Source organism: Acipenser ruthenus, chromosome 31 (genome assembly GCF_902713425.1).
Source record: "Acipenser ruthenus chromosome 31, fAciRut3.2 maternal haplotype, whole genome shotgun sequence".
Classification (NCBI taxonomy): domain Eukaryota; kingdom Metazoa; phylum Chordata; class Actinopteri; order Acipenseriformes; family Acipenseridae; genus Acipenser; species Acipenser ruthenus.
The window spans coordinates 9949308-9970636 of NC_081219.1; the positions used below are offsets into that span (position 1 = coordinate 9949308).

Below are 21329 nucleotides of genomic sequence, written 5' to 3' on the forward strand. Positions count from 1 at the left end.
TGAAAACCACTGGACTAAAAGATTAGTAGTATTTTTTTAGGAGAAGCTATTTTTAGCTGGCTTTTGGATCCTGGATTCATAGTCAAGATATTCCATAACCTGACTCAAAGGACAAAACCATGAACCGTTTTGCAGTTGTCTATAATGCCTTACACATGGCAGGGTTCCGTAGCTATGGAGTAATGACAGAAGGTGATGAGAGCTCGGAAATCAAAATCAAATGATTGTCTGGTTCGCTGTTGAAACTAAATGAGAGATCAAAGAAGAGTGTGGTTCCATTCTCAACCTTACCTTGGCGTTCCATGAAAACTGAAGATCCTCGCTGGTTTGTTGGATAATGCCCAATCTCCAGCACAACAATAGTTCCCGAATATCACCCTTCCCTAGTTTTTCCAGAGCAAAAATAATCCTTATTTCTCTTTAGTTTTTGACTTCCTTTACATCAGACCCTGCTGTGGGCAAGGTACTGTATTATGGGCAACTGCGAAATCCCAAATTGCTTGTTGTTTGCAAAGGCTGCTGGGAGATGGGCTCCCCACAAGCAGCTTTCAGGACTTCCTTCCAGTCACTGAGTCTTATGATGGCATGACTCGTATGATTCACACAATCAGCAAATCAGAGACAAAGATACTAAAAGCAGTTCCCCTCAAAACAGTATTGCTTCATAAAATTAATTACAGTGTTCCTTTTCAGCTGTGGTTCCAAATTAGGCAAACATAGCAATTAGACCTGAATTCAAGTTATTTACTAAATAAATAATGAGTTCTATAGTATTATGCAACTAAACAGTGTCGTGGTGCTGTTCAATAAACTGTAGTGTTTTTTTAATATGGGTTGTACAGCAATTCATTAGTGTCCTGCTTATTGGATAATAGGTTGCTAACTGTAAGTTAGACTGTGGTGAGTTTAAAAAGGTTGAACCCACGTATTCCTTAATTCCTTCACATTACGAAAGGTCTGCTCCTTTGAGTAATCCATCGCTTTCCCATACGCTTGCTTAAGAATACAAAGAACAGCCTTTTGCCTGCACAGTACAGTTTCAGCCTATGTGTAATTGACAAGGAGGGTTTATTGTTCGGTGTAGGTGACTCAGAGTAGATGAATCTCCTGTGAATCATATGAGAGCCGACGGGTAATGAAACTGATCGGACCGTGCTGTGGTACATGTCATTGCAGGGCACACACAGGATTGCAATGGGTGTGTTTCTTGCCAATGTTACACATCCTCAGCCTGAATAATGTAGTGTGCCTCAAGTTATTAAAATAGTTTTTATAGACTTAGGAAGCAGTCAAAGCCCAATTTAATGATGGACTTTAAAAGTTTTATCAGTATAACAAAATAATAGGCACTCCCTTTTTTCAATTGTGTTGTGGGGCTGTATAACAGAGCTTTCGGTTTAATTTTATACATTTTACTGCTGCAGGTAGCCACAGGAGCATGCCTATTTGAATTACAGACTACCTCTGCAGCATTAAAACAAACCGGTCGTCTCTTTCTGTAAAGAATACCCAGAAGGCTGAACTATGTACTAAAGAGACACCAAGGATTTGTAATGTGGTGGAAACGTTATGGAGCGAGATTGTGGTGCACTGCAGCTTTAAGGGCCTGTGCAGATTGCACAGCAGCAGCAATGGCAGCCCCTCAGTCCCATGGATACAGCATGCTGCCTCGTGACTGCACACAAGAGGCCTATATATAGAAATTCAGTATGCAAAATATGATCTGAAACCTCAGCTGAGATGCACAAAAACACTGTGACAAATGTCAGGAATTTCTGCAAACAGAAGCACATGCAATAAGCAATTTCAAATTCTCTACAGTTACTTTATTTATTTTCCGTCTTTAAATACCCTGATGTCCTGACTCCTCTGTTGTGGCATCTGTCAAGTTTGGGAATGTCATTGACGAGCCTCTGTGTATCTAGTTAACTGAATGTCAAAAGACATTTATTACATTGTACACTTAAGTGTTGCTTTCTTGTTTTCCCATAACCATATGGAACTGTTTTGTAGCTTTTGATACACATTAGTTATACAGCAGACTAGTGCAAAGGATGAATTGTTAAAAAATTCTATTTTGTACTTTATTGCTATTAAAACGCTATGCATTGCTATATACTGGTGTGCAATGTACTGTATAATGTCATGGTTGCCAGCTTTTCTGAGATACAGTAAAAGTCGCAGGACACTTTATATGTTCAAAAACCTAGCCCTTGCGCAGTGACTTGAGCCTTACACTATATAGCTGTTCAACGAGGCTTGTCATGATGGTGCAGTGTTTTGATTTGTACTCTGTGTTTTTCATAATAGCAGTGCCCTTGCATTTGTTTTTAGGGACAGTTCAATACAGAAATATTCTACATCCAAATAATTTTGATTTCCAGAAAAAGAAAAGTCACTTAGAACAGACACACATATACATAAACGCACGTCTACATTCCTGTTTCAGTATCCCTTGTTCAACACCCATATAAAGCTGTCCTCGTTCCCAAATCCTGCCCCTTATCATACAAAGTAGACCTAATGCTAACTGCATTATTTCTTTTTCTAACATGCCTTGAAGCGATGTTCCCACAAGGTAGGTTTATCGTACTTTTTTTTATGTCTGTGGGGACCTGTTCTGTATATGTTAAACATGCACATATATACGTACACGCACACACACACATTAATGGCAAAAGGATTATTTCAGAGTAAATGAAAAAAACAACCTGGACATTAGCCAGTCTAATGGTTGTCTTGGTTTTTAATCCCTTGTTGGCTTTTAAGGAGTGCAGATTGTAGGGTTCTGAAATGCCCAGAGCCACTGTTAGATCAAGCATTACTAGATGAGGCTGAGGCTGTAGCAAATAGCCCTGATGAAACAACAGCAGAGATTAAGCTTAGTAATTATGAAGGAGTTGGGCTCTGGCCATGTTTCCAGAGGGCCTAGGAAGCAAGTTCCAGTGTACTGGTATGTGCCAGCAAGTGGTTCTTAATTCCAACATTCGGGTACCCAGCATTTTTATGAGCACCTTATACAGTATAATGGTAATGTAGACTTGAAGGGATAATTTATAGCAGCTACATTCTCCGACTATTTAATTTATTACCTCTATGTAATTACTTGTGACCTGGGTTTGAGAACCACTAGTATATACAGCAAATACATAACAGGGAAAAAATAAGTTTTTGGTAATTGAAAAACAGGGCTTTTAGGCACATCCAGAAATGGTATTAAATAAGCCAAAAATCATCTACAACATTTAGAAAAATACCAATGCTATTAAAACTAACATTTTTATTCTATATTCTCTGGTATTTGTTGTATTTTAAGATGCATTAGTACAGTTAAAGCTTCTCAGTGTAATTTGAGTATCTCAGTTGGTGTGCTGTCACACAAGTTCATACATTGCACATCGGTTGCTATAGAGAAGATGTATTTTATTAGTTAGCTGTCACAATTATAAGCAGGATAGCCAGCATGGTGCACAGTAATTATAATACCTGGTCCCATGTTTTGTATGTGTGTGTCTGTGTCTTCACGTGCATTGTGAAATGCCATTAAAACATCGTGTTTGAGCTCTGGGTGTCTTGCCTGACAGAACCCCGCTCCCATATTTTCCATTGCAAGCATAGTACTGTAAGCATGGATTGTTCAACGCTCTGTCTTTCTGTGGAAACACAGCATCGCCTCTTTAAAAGCTCTTTTTCTGTTTTATTGGCTTTTTAAATGTGCCAAAGCTTCAAATTAATGCTTTTGTCTGCTGTTTCAGGTATGAGCTCACCCACAAGAGATGTTTACTGGCAACCTCAGTGTCATATATTAAAACCATTGCTTATGAGTTCATATTTTTCCAATTTTCCACAAAAAAAAATTAAAAAAAATGATACACAGACCTGGCCAAATATTTGGACAATGTAAGTATCTGCAAAGTATGCAAATCACTGTGGTAACTTGATGTGTCATGTGATCCACTGGACTTGTATAAGGTGTGTGAGAGTTGCGTGCAGCTATTCAGCAACAATCATGGGAAAGAAAAAGGATCTCGGTGACTTGACAAGGGGCATGATAGTGGCTGCGCTGACCAACGTGCCCATTAAGACTCCCGGGCGTTCCTGGAATGGCAATGTTGGAAGAAAAGCACCTCCTGAAAGAAGAACTCTGATTGCATGCTGCTCATGTGATTGCATGCTGCTCATGATGGATGGAGCCTTCAGTCTGAAAAATACTGGGACAAGCAAGACATGCAGCAGTGACCAATATCAAAGAAACAGCTGGGCAATGTGGGCTCTTAAGGCTATTCTCAATTATTTTGGCCAGTAGTGTATTTAAACAGGGGTTTTGCCATACCATTCAGATCATGTGTTGTTATTGATGACCATAAGATTTGCAGTGCGCAGCAGGTTAGCCATTACAAGTTTCACAATGATCCTTGATTGGATGTGGCCTCTACAAAAGGTACCTGGTGTCTGCTGTTCCAAATCCCTTGTTGCTGTATCTGATCTTCAAATAGGGTTTCTTCAGGGTAACACAGTGGGATTACAATGGAATCCCAATGGGATATTTTAATGTTTCCTGTAAATAATGGGTCATACTTCTGTGCAACGGGAGTCTTTCTGTATTCTAAGCTCCGGACCACATCTTGCAAAGTTTTATACAGAGATAAGTTAGAAACATAGTTAAAAAAGTAAGAAACACATTTAAGTTGACAAACATTTTGGCTGTTGCCTTCATCAGTAGTATACCACCACCACCACCACCAGGCTCTGTTCAATTGATCTAAGTACCAGTTCAATAGAGCCCACAGATCCCACAGTCTTCTTGACTTACAGTTTGCAGTTCTTTATGAAACATTTTGTACTGAGAGTCAAGTATTAATCAATCAGTACAAAAGCAATTCTGATTAAAACCTAAAGAAGAAAACAGTATGGGCTGTTCAGTTGATCTAAACAAGTACCAGGGTTATGGAAGTCAAACATCTAACAGTGCCTGTGAGACTTTGCAGTGCATTTCTGTCTGTAAAAATATGTAAAACTCGATGGAGCTTCCTGTTTAGTGATTTAAAAGATTGCAGATTTAGAAATAGTCAGTCCTTTTTTCAAAAAGCATCTGTAATTAGTGTCAATGAGACGAACAATAAACATGGTTACAATTAAAAATAAAGCCATGCGAGTCATGGCAGGGCTGTTAAACTATCTCCTCTTATGTATTTTATACATCTTCTTTGCAATCTTCTCAGTAGAGTTTCACACCCTGCATCCCAGACAGCATATATAGACACTGAGGCGCAATATATCTTAAATGGGTCTTTGGTCAGGTCTCAGCACTTTACACATAAAATGAATACAGATAGAGGTAGACTACATCAATGGAAGGCAATGTCAAGGTTTGATATCCCTTCATTTGTTTCAGCTGTGGTCTGTCTGGGTGGGTTTAACATAACATTTTTCAGGCAAATTGCAGTATAGAAAAATGAACTATAGGCTGCAGCAGACTGCATTATGAGGTAGTTATTTTGCACTTGGGGGCAGATATCATATACATCTGCACATGTGTTTTCTTTGTTAAATTTAACTGGATATTATAGCACTCAGAGGTATGTTTGGTTATGCCAGAAAACACCTTTGTTTTTTTCCATGAGTTCCTCTGCATGCTCTCATTTCTTCATTTTTCTGCCAATTCCCCGTCGACTTGGATGAGCAAGAAGCTTTTTGGCATCCAGAAATCGAAAACCAGGCTCTGTAATTCAGAGAATATTCCTGGCAAGCTGTAAAGGTAGCAGGCTGTTTCCATATCTGTTTGCAGGAACCTGTAGAATTGTATATGCAATAAATTCAAACTGAACACAAACTGAAGCACATTCGCTTATTACCTTTTTCGGTCAAATAATGCTGACGTGAGTCCATCACAATTTGTAAGATAATCTAAAACTGAGTTGAACAGTTTGTGCCTACCAGAACAAAACTTGAACTTATATAGCACAAGAATTTCCCTGCACTATAAATCAGTGTTTAATACAGAATACAGTAAGAACGTGTACTAACACCGTGACATATTTTAAAAACAGTAATAACCAATAAATCAGTTCCTTAACTCTTATTAGCATTGGCAGCATTATCACAGCTGAAGGTTTTTGGTTTGGGTTTTTGCATGTGGTAGTTTTATTTAATACCATTTTTAAACCTTAAATCACCTTTACTGAGTAAAAGACCGTGTCTTGCGCTTCCATGAACTGGACTCCCCAGTCTAATTGTGTCTCTGTTTGGACGTCAAAATCTGTAACGGTTATGAGTTAAGATAATAATGTGACCATGGATTACTCTTCTTTTCTTATTAGATTGTAAAGTTTAAAAAGCTGCTTGAAATTTCTAAACAAAAACTAATGCTAAAGAAAAAAAGTTTTTCTGTGGAAATGTTATTATCCTAGCTCAGCACTGCTACAACATTGTCGTGTTGCAGATGGAGGAAAGAAATAGAGGATACTCCATTAAAGTACTGTAGTTATTCCACAAATGAGGACGGGTGAATAACCATAGAATGAATGAATGATTGATAGTTTCTAAAATGAAATCTAATAGAATCACTCTGTAGATGAGTACAAAAACATTATTCAACGCCTGAACTCTCAACACTGTAACGGACAGTATTTTGGGGAATTGTTTTATTTTTGATATAAATGGTTGTAGTCAAGCCTTTATCATAGAAATTATACGCTTGAAGTTGTTATTGAGACATTAAAAGTTGTATGAAATTTAGAGTGGTACCTAATGCTTGTGTGTGTGTGTGTGTGTGTGAGAGAGAGTTTGGGGGGGGGGGGGGGGGGTCTAATGTGGACAGGATGTGCCATTCTCTTAGCGTGTTAAAAATACAACATTGTTTGAATTTGCTGCTGAAGGTTAAGTACGCGTGGCGTGTCTAGAGGTTAATGGACTATGCGTTGCAGCATTCTGCATGTCTGCACGTTTCTGTGCATGCCTAGCACTCCCTGTCATTAAGCAACCATCTACCCTATTGGCTGACATGCTTTCAGCCAGCAACATGCTTTGACCCAGAAGATACTGCTGTGGTGAAACAATCTAGAAGTGAAACAAAGACAACATGAAAACGGAGAGCTTCCTTTAACCTAGTGTAGTAGGTGTTTCTTTCAAAACTGCACATTTGAGATCTATATAAAGCATATGGAAGTGCAAGACGTGTACGATCTATGGATTTTTTTTGTTAGCTACAACCATTTTAATTAGCATAATTAATAGAAGTGTAAAGTCTAGTCTTTCAGTAGCATCTCCTAGGGATCACAATAATTGGTGGTTACCTACATATAAAATGCTTGGCTCTTTTCATGCTGCAGTGCAAGAATTGATTTACCCTAATTTGCAGAAACAGAAGCTATTGGAAACATCTCTAGTGCACTATTGATCCAATGTGACAAGTCTTCAAGATGTTTAAAATGTTCTGGAGTGGTACATGGCCTTTCCTTAAAATCCAGGTTTAATGCCTTTACACACATATACACATAACAGGGTAAAATGGGTTTCTATTGTATTCTGCTCTTACAAAATAAAACAGCAGAATTGTTTAAAGTAAGTAGCTTCCAATATATTTGTGTTGCTTTTTTACGTTTCCCTTATTATTTTATTCGATGATCTGACCTTTGGGGGCTGGCAGAATTGAAAGGTCACTTTGTCACATGATTCAGTCCAGCCACTTAGGATTGTCCACAAAAGCTCAAAGTCAGGTAAAGGCAGATTTAGAGAAAAATGAAGCATGCCAGAAAATGGTAAGGGCAATGTGATACGCCAATTAAAATGACATTTGATTCTACTTGCTCTTTTAATATACTTTCATATGCTAAATTAACAATAAAATGAACACCTTTACTTTGTCTGTTGGTTAGTACATTCTTAATAGCTCACAATGTTAATTAATTGGTCTGTCAAGTTAATATTTGTTTCTGATCGAACCCAAATTTCAAGAATTCCATTCTGGGGTTTTTGTGTTTAACCCTGAAATCAGAACCCCTACCCATTAAGATACAGGTCTTATTGTTTTTTTAAGAATTCATGTGAGTGATGCCGTTTGTTAAGTGTGTTAATCAGACGTGTAATGGACAGCCAATTTGGCTTTATAATCTCAAATGCGACAGTCTGATTTATTGTTACTGTGATGTGTGGAACTTGGTGTTATTACAGCAGGATTGTTTGTGCGAGAATGAAAAATTTCCGACCCCACTTTCTCCTCATGCGTCTGGCACATTTCAGTGTCTTCCTGTTATGATCCAAATGTGGAGACCTTCGGGAATTTAATAAAAGCGAATGCCAAAAAAGCCAACTCACCTCTGTGCTCAAACCTGGCATCGCATTTGCTAAGTGTTACAGTTACATGGAGGTATTCTGTTACACGCCACATATGCATCTCATAAGAACATAGGAATTTAGATGAAGTCATTACCCATAGTTTAGCTCAGCAGTAGTGGTGCCCCTCGCTAGTTTGATTGGCTCGCTCCACTTCTGTAAGATTGCCTGCTTTGATGTGGCTGGCTGTGTTTATTAATGGAATGGGACGATGGGAAATGGAAACAATGGCAATGCTACAATATGTCAGCTGTAATTGGCTGAGGCACAGGTGCACTCATGGAAGGCACTGAAGGAGGAAGTGAGATGTGGGTTATAGAATAACAGAGCACTGCGTCTTGTCTCTTTCGTGGTTATGCAGAAATTCTCGCCCATAAGGGACAGGGGTCGGCTGTGCATTTTAAATGATTATAAATGATCTTTAGTTAAAAGAACAGTGCACACATAATCTAAGCCAGTGCTTTCCAGCTCAGTCTGTCTGGTTCACCAGTGTTGAAACATACAGCCGAAAGGCAAGAATATTGTTTCAGCACAGGGTACATCAGAGCTGGTCCGTAATGATTATTCACTGGGACAAATATTTGACTGTTTGAACAAATACTGCTTGCAATGTGTTCGGTGGCAAAAACGACCATGTTTTGTTTTTGTTCATTTGATAGAATATATCAATTAATGTATCAAAAATACATCATGCAAAGAAAAAACATGTGTGAAATAAATACCACACATTACAGATTTTTTTTTTACTGTAATATAGTACAAATTATGATATTTGTTTTCCAGCTTTCAAAATGAAAGAATATTTGTTGAAAAGAAACCTGTGTTCAACCCAGCACTATTAATCACCTGATTCCATGTTAATAGTACAAAAAAGTATTAAAGACTGGAGTAAAAAGGTTAACAATATACCCCGAAAACGCTGCATGGAACTCCATGGCAAACTAACATCTAACTGACCTAGGTCTTATATACTGCACAGTCGATCACAAGACACGTCATATGGTCCTTTGCGTAACATTGCCTCATTAGCTCCTAATGTGCATAACCATGTGGAATTCCTGTATGTCTTTGGTCTCAGTAAATCACGGGATGTAATTAAAAGCATTCGACTGCACGTGCAGCTCATTCATTTCTGCGTCTTCATGTCATTCGCAGGCACGGCAGCAAGCCCAGCTACGACATCAGATGGCCGCTGACAGCAAGGCTGAGTATTCAGCCTACTTTCAGAGTTTCAACCAGGAGCAGAATGAACATTACTACACCCTTATACCACATATATTCCAGGTAAGCTGACTGTTGTGGTAGGCCTATTATAGTATCTCCTTCACTTCCATTGAAGAAGGCATCAATCTGCTTTGCTTATGCATTTCAACTTGAATGTTCTGTTTTGCTCAGTGAGGTTATGCAAAAATTATGATCATCTTTTTGTCTTTTTTTTTTTTTTTTTTTCAAAGTTCTATGATCTGAGATTCAGCAGTTACCAAGCTTTGAAAATTAGGCAAACCATTTGTTTTTCTAATTAATTACTTAATATGGAAAACTGGATCATATAAGAATGCTGTCAGAATTATAAAAAAACAGGAAGGGCAGTAATCCATTTTGTCTCTGAATTTACGATTTTGTCTCTGTCTTACGATTGCTGCCAATGTCCGTGCTTTGCTCACTTCAATACCATATTGACGTGGTTTTAGGAGCGGGTTTGCCGTTTTTAATTTGTCTCCCGTGACCGCTTGCAGAAAATCCAGGAGATGGAGGAGAGGAGGATAGAGAGACTGGGGGAGTCCATGAAGACCTTTGCAGAGGTGGATCGGCAGGTCATCCCCATCGTGGGCAAATGTCTAGATGGGATGACGAAAGCTGCAGAGTCCATCGAACCAAAGAGCGTGAGTGAGACCCCCTGAACTACACATGCAGCTTAAATGTGTCTAAACAAAACACTGTTCTGATCTACTCTTAAATACAGGAGTGTTTCTACTGTATAGCCATACAAACAAGTGCACAGCCTCCTTTTGCTTTTATATACTGACCCTTGAGCATGTGTCTCAAGTATTGGCCCATTGCACTGACACCAGTATATATTTGCACATAGCGCATTGGGCATTTTCATTGTCCTTAATTCATGTTTTTGGTTGATCTGTTTTCTACTTCAAATGCAGTAAGTGTGTGTTCCTCTATATTCGTGCATCAGCGCTCCCTCGAATATAGGCAGGTATGCTTATATTGTAATATAACGGTAGATTGATAAATAGATAGATGGTGTTTTCTTTTCTTTGCTGTACAGTTGAACACATGGTCTGAAACCACGCCTTTCCCCTCCATCTGCTCACAAAGCCATGCAATGAGAGAATGTAAAAATAAAAATGATCATGCTAACTGTAAATATGTAGGAAGGATTAGTAAGGAGGGCTCATTCTAAATAAGGCTTTTTAAATAACTTTTGAAGGCTGCTGAAACATTCAGCCTTTGGTTTGAAAACCATACTTTGTTAGTTACAACATTTACATGACATTGAGTGATATAGACCTGAACTCCATCCTTACTCATTACAACACAGTACAAAAGGTGTGTTGAGATTAAAGCATCTCAAATATGTGAATTTAACATGGAATTATTAGTAACACCTGCCATAACAGGTGTCAACAGGGTGCACGACCACCAATGGCAGTACGGCAGTTAGAGATGCAATCGATTATTGGTCGTCAAGGCTAGCTTAAAGCTCTTCCATTTTGTATTAGTTGTGATGAGAAATAGCAGAATCTAATTCTTCAACGAATTACTGCTTCTGTCTTCAAGGGTGATACAGCCAAAATGGTCTTCCTGTAGTGCCTTCGCAATTGAGTAATTTGTGCAGCATGACATTAAAGTCTGTCCGCTGTGTTGCCAAACTTACAATGAAGGGTTAAAGTGAGGTGTGGAGATTGTGTAATCTGTTTGTGTGTCTCCATTTCCTGCTGCACTATCTACTTCCACACTGTGTCCTTCACTCTGGCCCTGTTTGCTGCTCCCAATAACGAGCACTAGAGTGTATAAAAATACACAGCCGGTCTTCATGGGGGGAAATGAATACTGTCACAACAGGAACTGGAACCCTAGCCCACTGCCCATGCCTGTTCAAAAACACAGGAATGGAGATCTGGGTCAGTCTCCGTGTGGGATCATTCCTGTTTTTGTAAGATACAAATTGCAAGTCACTTGCATTTAGTTGTGCAGGTTTCATTTTGCTTTTTCTGGTTAAGGTTCAGTATTAAAAGACTTGCACCATAGTGGCTGTTAGTGTTACAATATCTAATTCAGTATTTCAATGCCCCTCGGTACAGGAGAAAGAAAATGATTTAGAATTTCAGTGAATGGCGCGACCATACTGGCTAGGAATGTTCAAATGATTTTTAAAGCAGTTTGGTCTTGTGCTCTGAATGAAGTTGGAGCCTGGTATTCCTGAGTTCAAAACCCAGCTGAGACTCGATTTATTAGAGCATCCCGGTGAGCATAACCGTAGACAAACCATGGATGACCGTGGCATGAAAATAACATGTTTGTGTACTTTGGTGAAGTCCCAATCTCCTACAGCTCGACTACAGGCTACATTGCTACAATCCATTCTTGGAATACTAAAAAAAAAAAAACATTCTCGACCTCAGTTCCTGTTTTTAATTCTCATAGTAAATTAGTATTCTAGTCTGGTCTATAGGTTGAAGTAGGCTTTGAGAGCATTCCAATAACTAGTGCTGGACCCTTGGCCCTTCCTCACTCAATACTGCATTAGCTCTAAACATCCACACATCTGTGCACTGTCCCCATCCCAGTTTGTGAATCATTCATCTTTGGAACAAAGCCAGGGCTGCTGCACCTTCCAGATGTTGTTCGGATACCAAATAAAAAGAGAACCGTAAATTGAGGAAACAAGTGATGTCATTGCTTTTCATTTAACTCCTTTCCTGCAGCCCTGCTAAATCCCCTGTGATGTGTTTAACAGAACCCATACCAAATGATCTTCAATGAAAACGCAGTATCTCTACAGTAGCAATGCAAAGCAGTGGTACGAGCTATTGGAAGAACAATACCACAGTGATAACATTTTCATATGTTATCTTAGCCTGTGGCTATGTGTCCGGCAGGTTGGGAAACAGAACCTTAAAACGCAAGTAGAGTGTCCCCGAGTGGCTCACCTGGTGAAACCTGGTCAAATATAGAATAGATTTGGTCTGTTGTGTTGCCATTGCTGATAAAGCTGTAGTCTGTGTAGTTCTGCTAGGATTAATAGGGTAATACACTGAGATTGAAATAGTATATCAATTGTATAACTTTTCTCCTGTTAGCTAAGATAATGAGGTTAATATAAAGTACTTGTATGTAATTGTTGTTAAGTTATTTGTTCATTTATCATCTTTAAAAAACAAAACGAATACTAACTATGAAGTGTTTCCATAGTGGTATCTTGGAATTAATGTTACACGACTACTGCTTACTCAAACAGATGTCAAAATTTTAACAACAATTAAACAAATCGCTGTTCTGGCTGAATCATTTCTGGGTGTAATGGAAATTTTAGGTTTTCTAATTATAGTTTTAATGACTGTTTCCCTTGAAAATAAAGCAATACAAAGATGAACGACAATACAGTATGCAGATACTGATATTGATATTACAGGAATGGGTTGAATGACATGCAAAATTATATTTCCAAATGTGTTCGGAGTGAAGATTAAAATCTGTCCAAAATCTTCCCTGCTAATTGAGCAGCTGTTTTCATAAGCATGCTGCCCTAATATAATTATGCAAAAGCTGAAATATTAAAATGAAGTCTTATCCTGTGGCTAATGAATGTTATTTCATTGCATTTCATTTATTTTAAATGTTAAACCGGCGTGTTTTAGATTATATTCTAATGCTTTATTCAATATAGTATACAGTATTTAAAATGTTAGAAACTAAAGCAAAATCTATAACTTCAGTCAACTGCTGATATATCACAATCACAGCACTTTCCAATCCTGCTGAATACATGCTTTGTATCTGCTAGCATGCAGTACCACAGTGCCACCTATTGACTGAAATTTAGTGTACAGCTCTATATTGATAATGAATTGTGTATGACCCAGTCCTGACATTTCCCCCCAAAAGACTAAATGAAGCAACTAAAAGGGTGTTTTCCTAGCACGACAAATCATATCAATGTGCACTTGCAAATTAATCGGTTTGTAGATTAATAGACAGCGGGGTGGTTTTAAGGGGAATCCTTTGTTATCAAAGTCTGTAACAGTGCCCAGTTAGTCCCCCATTACGAACCAGTATTCAAAATTTCAGATCAATCCAACAGCCTTTAGAAGTAAGAAGGGTCACAAGCTTTCATAGAAACATCCGCACAAACAAACTAGATGGAAGGTGTTACTAAGAGCTTGATTACCCACAGCGTATAGGCAACAAGCTCAGGTGCGTCTTATTAAGCTCATAGTAAAACCAGGAATGGGCCAAACTGCTATGCAATAGTAGTCTTATTTCCATCCCTGTATTATCCAACAGCTAATGAATGCCACTCATTTTTAAAAAAAAAACAGCCAAATGTACATAAACATAAATACTTCATAAAGATAAATAGGTATTTTTTTTACAAAAGGGAGGCACCTGATATTCTTCTGTAAGACATTAATTAGAGTACAGGTTCAATATATATATATATATATATATATATATATATATATATAACATAGCGTATCTATCTATCTTTCTATCTATCTATATATGATCTTCAATGAATCTATATATATTCTTCAATGAAGAATATATATAGATTATGTATATATATTCTAACCAGGTGTTTCTCCCATGTGGCAGGACTCTCAGCTGGTAATAGAAGCATACAAATCAGGGTTCGAGCCTCCAGGGGATGTGGAGTTTGAGGATTACAGCCAGCCGATGACACGAACAGTCTCCGAATCCAGCCTGTCCAACTCCAGAGGGGACAGCAAGCCCGAGAAGTCCAGCAGCAAAAGCAAAGTCAAGCTGTGGCCGTTCAAGAAAAACAAGGTAAAGACTTTGCTTTCCTGAACGCGGTGCAGAACGTCTACATGCAGGTCACCGCGAGGCATCTAGAGAGCGTAGCTCCAAGCGCAGGAGTAGACTGATAGCTTGAGGTGTTGCTGAGTTTATCACGTTTTTGAAGTCTCTTTTTGTTCCCTTTTTTAAAGTCTTGTGTTTTCTATTTGTTTTTTTATTGGTTGTATTTTGTTTGTTGGGTTTTTTTTTGTGTCTTCCATGGTCATTTGACTCTTCCAACGCATTCTAACAAAACTAATGCAGTGATCTGTTTTGAGTTCCACAGCTTTTCATTTTTCTTTACATTGACTCTCCCAAATCTCTCTCTCTCTCTCTCTGTCTTTAATACTAAAAAAAAATCCATAGAGCTTTTTTTCCACTAAATGACCCCAAAGGGTTTTTTTCTCTTTGAAAACCTCCCTGGATTCATTGAAAAAGGCTGGATTCCCAAAACTGAGAAAGAAAAGCAGCTGACATTTCGTGTCATTACTCTGTGTGGAAATTCATAACCAGATCTGGTTCTGTAGAAATATTCACACCACCAATTCCTGGCCATTGACGTACTGAATACTTAGCACAACTGCTATAGCAGATCAACTCAGTATAAATCCCATCTTGTGCGTACATCATCATTGACAATATGTGTATGCTTATGTCAGATCAATGCTGTGGATGATATCACAGGACTCTCAACACAGTCATAGGATTTTTCACAGACAGGAAAGATACATTTTACAGTACTAGGAAATCCACCCAGATTCCATCTGGGCATGCATAGGCGGTTAATGCAATCCTGGAGAATTTCCCAGTTAGTGGATGTTAGCGTATTGCACTTCAAGTCCAGTACAGTATAGCGTTTTATTAGCTCAGTTCTAGTAGTATAATTTGCTAAGATATGTCCAGTCTGATTCAGTTATTTTTATTAATTACTGTTCTTTTCACTGCTAATATTGTTTTTACTATGTGTAGTGTCTGCATACCCTTAATGAAATGTTACAAAATACAGAGAGACTAGATCTCATCTCTGATTCCCAAAGGCTGTGTACATAATTGTACTTTCAGCAATTTTAATTACATTTACCAGAAAAAAAGTTAACTGTAATCCTTGTGAAGAACATATTCTAATAAGATCTGTGGAATTTGTTTGTAAAACAATAAAGGGAAGTTTGCATGGGCTTTCTATCAAAATATTTCTTATTCTTCTGTTATTACATCTTGCATTAACATACTCATGCTTTTTTTTGCATTTTTTACTTTCTTTTGTGTTCCTTTTTTAAAAATCAAACGAACAAAAAAACATGGCTCAAATATTGTTTGGTATTTCGTTGTTGTTCTTGTGTTCAATTTTGAGCCTTATTTCTCGTTTTGTGTTGTTTTTTATCCTTTTTTATTCCTTCTGCCACAACTCCATCTCTTACTCGTAGCTTATGTCCCTTTTAACATCCCCACATCAGCCCCCCCCTCCTCCCCCCGCCTCTGCCTCACCCTCACCCTCTGCTGTTCCCAACGGCCCCCAGTCTCCCAAGCAGCACAAGGAGCCCCTCTCCCATCGCTTCAACGAGTTCATGACCTCCAAACCCAAATTGCACTGCTTCCGGAGCCTAAAGCGCGGGGTAAGTGGTCCTCTGGATCTCCCTCTCTCTCTGTCTCGCTCTCCTTCCCTGTACGAAAAAGTACTCTGGCATTGTCACAAATACTCTCCCCTTACAGAAAGTCTGTAAACAGTTTCAAACTCTTAATAACCTCGGGTAACATTGAAAGTTTAAAATTCCCTTTCGTAATATTAGGAACCAAAATTGATTCTTCACAGTATGCTTTTATTTTGAATTAGCTGCAAAAAATCTGTAAAATAGCCGTGCATGTATTACTGTAGAGAGCAAACACTATGTTCTATACAGTATTGCGTTTCATTTCTTTATGTTGGTTATTACATGACTAGAAAAAAATGGACTGCAGTAATACTATAGACTGCAGTAATGCTGCTGTATTTTGGACACAACAGGGTCTATTGAATCAAATCATTAAAATAGCGCTCCCTGGCGTTTTACATGCTGTTTGAGATCCACTAACGAGACCAGTCTGTGCAGTTAGAGAAGCTGATTGCATACCCTTGGAACTCAGATGACTCTGTATAAGCCTTGTCTGTGGCAAAATGTAGATCATTTAAAGAGCTTGGTACGGCTATGAAATTTCAGGGTTATCTTAACTAATGTATTATTTTTATAGACCATTTCGGTCTAAACTATGAAGTGTAAAGCACCCCTGTGGCCACAGAAGCACTCTCTAAATCATGTCTAGCTTAGACATGCACCTGTTCCTCTGCAACACTGTAGTGATGGGCTTGATGTACAGCCACTAGAGGCAGTGCTACAGGGGGGAGAGGTTAATGGTTACACTCTGGTGTACCAGATGTACTTGAAGGGTAGACATGATTCTGAGAGCTCTACTGAGGTCACAGGGTGCTTTAAACTTGAAATGTTTTAAAATATCACCAGCTGAAACAGAAAATTTTAATTTCTGTAAAGTATACACTATATAATTACCATGGTATTTAAATGTTAAATCACAAGTATGTAAAATGGTAACTAAGCAGGTTACATTTGGTATTGCGGACAGAATCATTTTTGCAGTACTAATCTATTTTACTACATGCGTATTGCATTGGAAAGATATAAAATACTTCATTAGTAATGCTGATTATATCCTGCCGTGTATTTTTGTGAGGGTAATTATTAGATATAGGGTATAGGGCAGCACTAAGGTAATTAAGGCAGTGCTACAGTACTCATTCATACAGGATCTCCTCTCCCCTTCTCTCTCTCTCTCTCTCTCTCTCTCTCTCAGTCCCTCCTCTGTCTCGTTAGCGCTCTTGCACGCCCTTTAGTTTTAATCTATCAGTTGCTCCAGTAGGTGTGTTTCCTATGGAATGCATTCTATTTTTTTTTTCTTTCAAACTGCAGACAAACCTTATACAGTACAAAAAACATAAAGTACAAACTACTGATGGAAGCCAAACCTAGTAACAAGTTGCAGCTCTTATGTTGTTCATTAAGTTGCCACCACAGCACAGATTTTAGCCGCTTAATATAAATATTAGTATTTTTGACCACATAGAATGGTCAGTTTCTACATTATGTATATCAAATTGGGAAGCAGTGCCCAAACTCAGGCCTGAAGGTCTATCCACCCCACTCCAGGTTTAATGAAAGGTAAAATGAAATAATGAACGACTTTAGGAAAGGGTAATTGGTTCAGTTAAGCAATTTAGAACATGAGATGCAGTTTTGTGCCCGTACCACACAAACTACAAGGCAACAAATGCTGTGAGGCCTGTTTTTAAGGGACTTGCACTAAACAAGAGGCAAATATAGGAGAGGAGCCCCTTTCAATTCAGTATGCAAGTACAGCGGTGAGCTTTGCTTCTGCACTCAACCCAAGTGTAGGAGTCAGCTCAGAGCACACTACATTGGTTTAGTATAGAATTTGCCCTCCTCAGTCCTGAAATAGTCAAACGCCCGGTTATGTATTCAGCTTTTTAACCATGTGAATGCCATTTAAACATGACTGCTTGTTTACAAGGGGTTCCTGCTTGCTGCATGCACAATATAACTTTTAAGATACCTAGCTTATAGATGGACATTACCACTGCAGTTCTCCCAAATTCAGTATGGTTTATCTTGCCAGCAAAAACCACATGTTTAGGAACTGTGTAGCTATTACTGATCACTACAATAAGTGGAATTTTAACAAGAGTACTTCTAAAAGCTGTTAGTGAATAGTCTGAGATTTCTACTGAGTGAGGCTTGTCTGTAATGTTACCTAGGAGTCACAAACCTCCTTCTTTCTGGTAGTCTGGACACTTCACACTCTTTCAAGTCTTCTGTCACCTGTTGCATGTTTGTATACTGTTCAGAATGACGGTGTCAGACAGCATGACATTATCACCCCAATCAGTCTTCCTGCAAGCATCAGCTCCTCTGTCCTGTTCTGCGGTTTCCTGCGCTTTATCTAAGACAACTTAAACCAACATCTGCCGGCTACACTAGCATCTATTTCAGAGACATCTGGACGTTTCATTTAGAGTTTATCCTACAGTGTAAAATCTTTATTTTGCTTTCTGTGAACACACCAGATTCTCCACCGATAGCAGCTATGTCTCATTTGGTTTTTAAAGTCAATACAAAAGGAATTATGCCAACGAATGTACTTCTAGTAGCAGTCACTGGATGCTAAGTGGCAGAGCTGACTAAATCATGTGACTGCATCCCACATTTCTGGTTGCAGACTAACACTGCATTACTAGTGGAAGCGTGACCACCAGGCCTGTTGTTATTAGTACATTTGTAGTTAAATGTGCTATTTACACAGCAGGCTGTCTGGATTTAATAGGGCATTTTGTGGCACAAGCCCATTTGCCATTTGAATATCATACAGTATAAACAATACAGTAATGCTCTTGACTTGGAGGAGGCTAAATTAATTGGTGCTGCTAGGATTCAGAAATAATCAATAGAAGTTGAATAATATGCCCACAATGTTTTGAGGCTTCTGCTAATCTAAGGATGCATTTATATAAACTATGATATAGGTGTAGATGAAGTTACCCATAGCGGTGTAACGTAATGTGATACTGGACCATATTCACAATTCACAAAGCCTGTTTTTTATAAATAAAATACAGTTTGATATTCATGAAATTGCTGTTGAAATCAGCATGTTATGATGTATTTTGAGTGCATGGTAGAATATTGAATTTAAGGATGCATTAGGTAAATCATCTGGTCAATTAAAAAGAGGTTTACCTAAAGATATGACAAATTGGGTCAAATTCTGGTTTCATGTACCCAAAAGGAATTGGGTTTAATTTAGTAATCACTACAAGTTGTTTTTGTACTTAATTGGTATAATTGCTAGCAGAAGCAGAATGAACAGCAGGTGACTCTGTGATTGCCTGTGTTTTAAAATCTCCACAGGGTGCAATTAGGATTCCCCTGTCCACTCATATACAATCCCAATTGGCCACAGGTACCTGACTCAGCTGTTTCAATCCCTGCTCTGTGTGAATATCCGTCTATCCACCTCCACAGAGAAGTCAGTCCATCCTTCACAGTGACAGGGAAGCAGACAAGGTTATCTGAAGCCCATCCTCCACTCACATGTTTCCTGGCTCCAGCTGAGGCTATAACCCAAGTGGCCTTTATTCTTCTGAATCTAGATCCGCGCCCTTCAGTTGAATTAGTCTCCTAACAGTAAATGCAGTCTACAGTCGACCCAGTTTCAATGCAGGGGTAATGTCATTTGAACTGCAAAAGAAATGTATGGTAGGGGCAGGCAGAACTCTTTGTGCCCACCCTATTTCAGTGTGCAGTACAAAATAATTGAACAGGTATGTGCAGAACTACATTTCCCATCATCCTCCTGCTCACTGGTAAATCCATCTCAGTTACATATGTGACCAGGAGGATGATGGGAAATGTAGTTCTGAGCAGTCCATGTGGGTACATGGGAAGCCATCTTGAGGCAGGGAATGCAATTAAAAAGTTAAAAAAATTAAAACAATACACACACCTTACGTAAACATGGGAACATGTAACACAATAAAATAAAAAGGTCCTTATGTACCCTTTAAATACATCCATTCATTAATTTAAAAACAAGAAAAGCTGGGAAAAAAATTAACTTCCAATCGGCTTTTAATACAATGCGGAAGTTAATTGCCATTGATTGGTCCTCGGTTGTAAAGGTGAGGGAAGGACAGCCTTTCTTGTTTTATTTGATTTATTTAATACCTGCCATCAAACACTCCTTGAAGGCAACTGCGAGTATATTAGCACACCCCTTAACACTGACAAGAAACTACTTTGAACAACAGTTTGACTGCTCTTTGCTGAAACCCTGTCCCGATAGTTATATTCCACTCCGGGATAAGGAATTTGCCTTTTGCACTTGCTTTTAAAATAGGGTCCCTTGTTGTAACATCTCAATCACAAGAGCGTCCCAGGGTGGCAAAACACTTCTTTGCTACAATTGTACTATCACACAGTATGTACTCAAAATAGGAAGTGGGTCATCAAAAATAGTAGGGGCGACACTGTTGTCACATACTTTAACCCTTTGCAGTCAATTTATTAAGGGCGCGTCAGGTCCAATTTATTTTCACACGCGCATTTAATTTTAGACACGCTGTTTAAAAGTATTTTTTTCCACAGTCAAACGGGTTTAAAAGGCCCTGCATATCAACAAAGCACTCACTAGGCATCTCCAGCCCCGCCCCACCCTTTCGTTCGCTATAGCTTTCACATATGCTAATAAATAAATAATAATAATAATAATAGTCGTACATACCGATCAATCATCTCCTGATCACTCGTTTTATCACCAAACGCCTCAATAATGCGATCCAAGTCATTATTTTATTACTATAATATCTGAATAAAGCTCTGCAAATGTCCGTGATATTCTCTGAGCGCTGTTGCAGTCACAGCCAGCTTGTTTCCTTATGACCTCCATTATCAGATGCCAGGGGCAAGTATGACTATTCATGAGATACGCCCTTTTTTTTATTTATTTTTTTCGGCTTGTCTCGGCTCCTGTCGCTCCCACTCGTCCATTTAATGGTTTTCTCAGCTTTTTCCGGAGAAAAAATGACTAAAAACCTGTTTTTTGCGTATTTTTGATGATGTCGGACAGGGTCTGACATTGGACCTGATAGGAATAATTGCAATGTCGGACCAGGTCCGGCATAGGACCGCAAAGGGTTAACTAGGCCAGCCTCCCTGTCCCAAGCCTCATTGCTCGACGATACAGACTTTTACAATATTTATGAACTGGTCAAGTGAAGGGACTTCTGAACATCTATAGTGGAGACTAGAGTCAGTATTCTGTGTAGGAGGCTGGTTCTGAAGTGATTAAGGATTTGCATTTAACATGTAAGAATCTTTAGTCGATTCATTTGTAAAAGA

At 38.7% G+C, this 21329-nt stretch overlaps 1 protein-coding gene across 9 annotated transcripts in view; it reads left to right on the plus strand.

Annotated features, from left to right (window-relative positions):
• The window catches only part of LOC117396683 (formin-binding protein 1), a 105014-nt gene that overhangs the window by 65913 nt on the left and 17772 nt on the right, over positions 1–21329 (plus strand). For 3 of the 9 annotated variants that reach the window (XM_059005607.1, XM_059005608.1, XM_059005606.1), the window contains exons 7-11: positions 2564–2578; positions 9490–9618; positions 10071–10217; positions 14167–14358; positions 15792–15980. In XM_059005607.1, the coding sequence (XP_058861590.1) occupies positions 2564–2578; positions 9490–9618; positions 10071–10217; positions 14167–14358; positions 15792–15980 (672 nt within the window). The remainder of the gene's footprint in view (positions 1–2563; positions 2579–9489; positions 9619–10070; positions 10218–14166; positions 14359–15791; positions 15981–21329) is intronic. The other 6 variants (XM_059005609.1, XM_059005610.1, XM_059005611.1 and 3 more) reach the window with 3 other exon arrangements.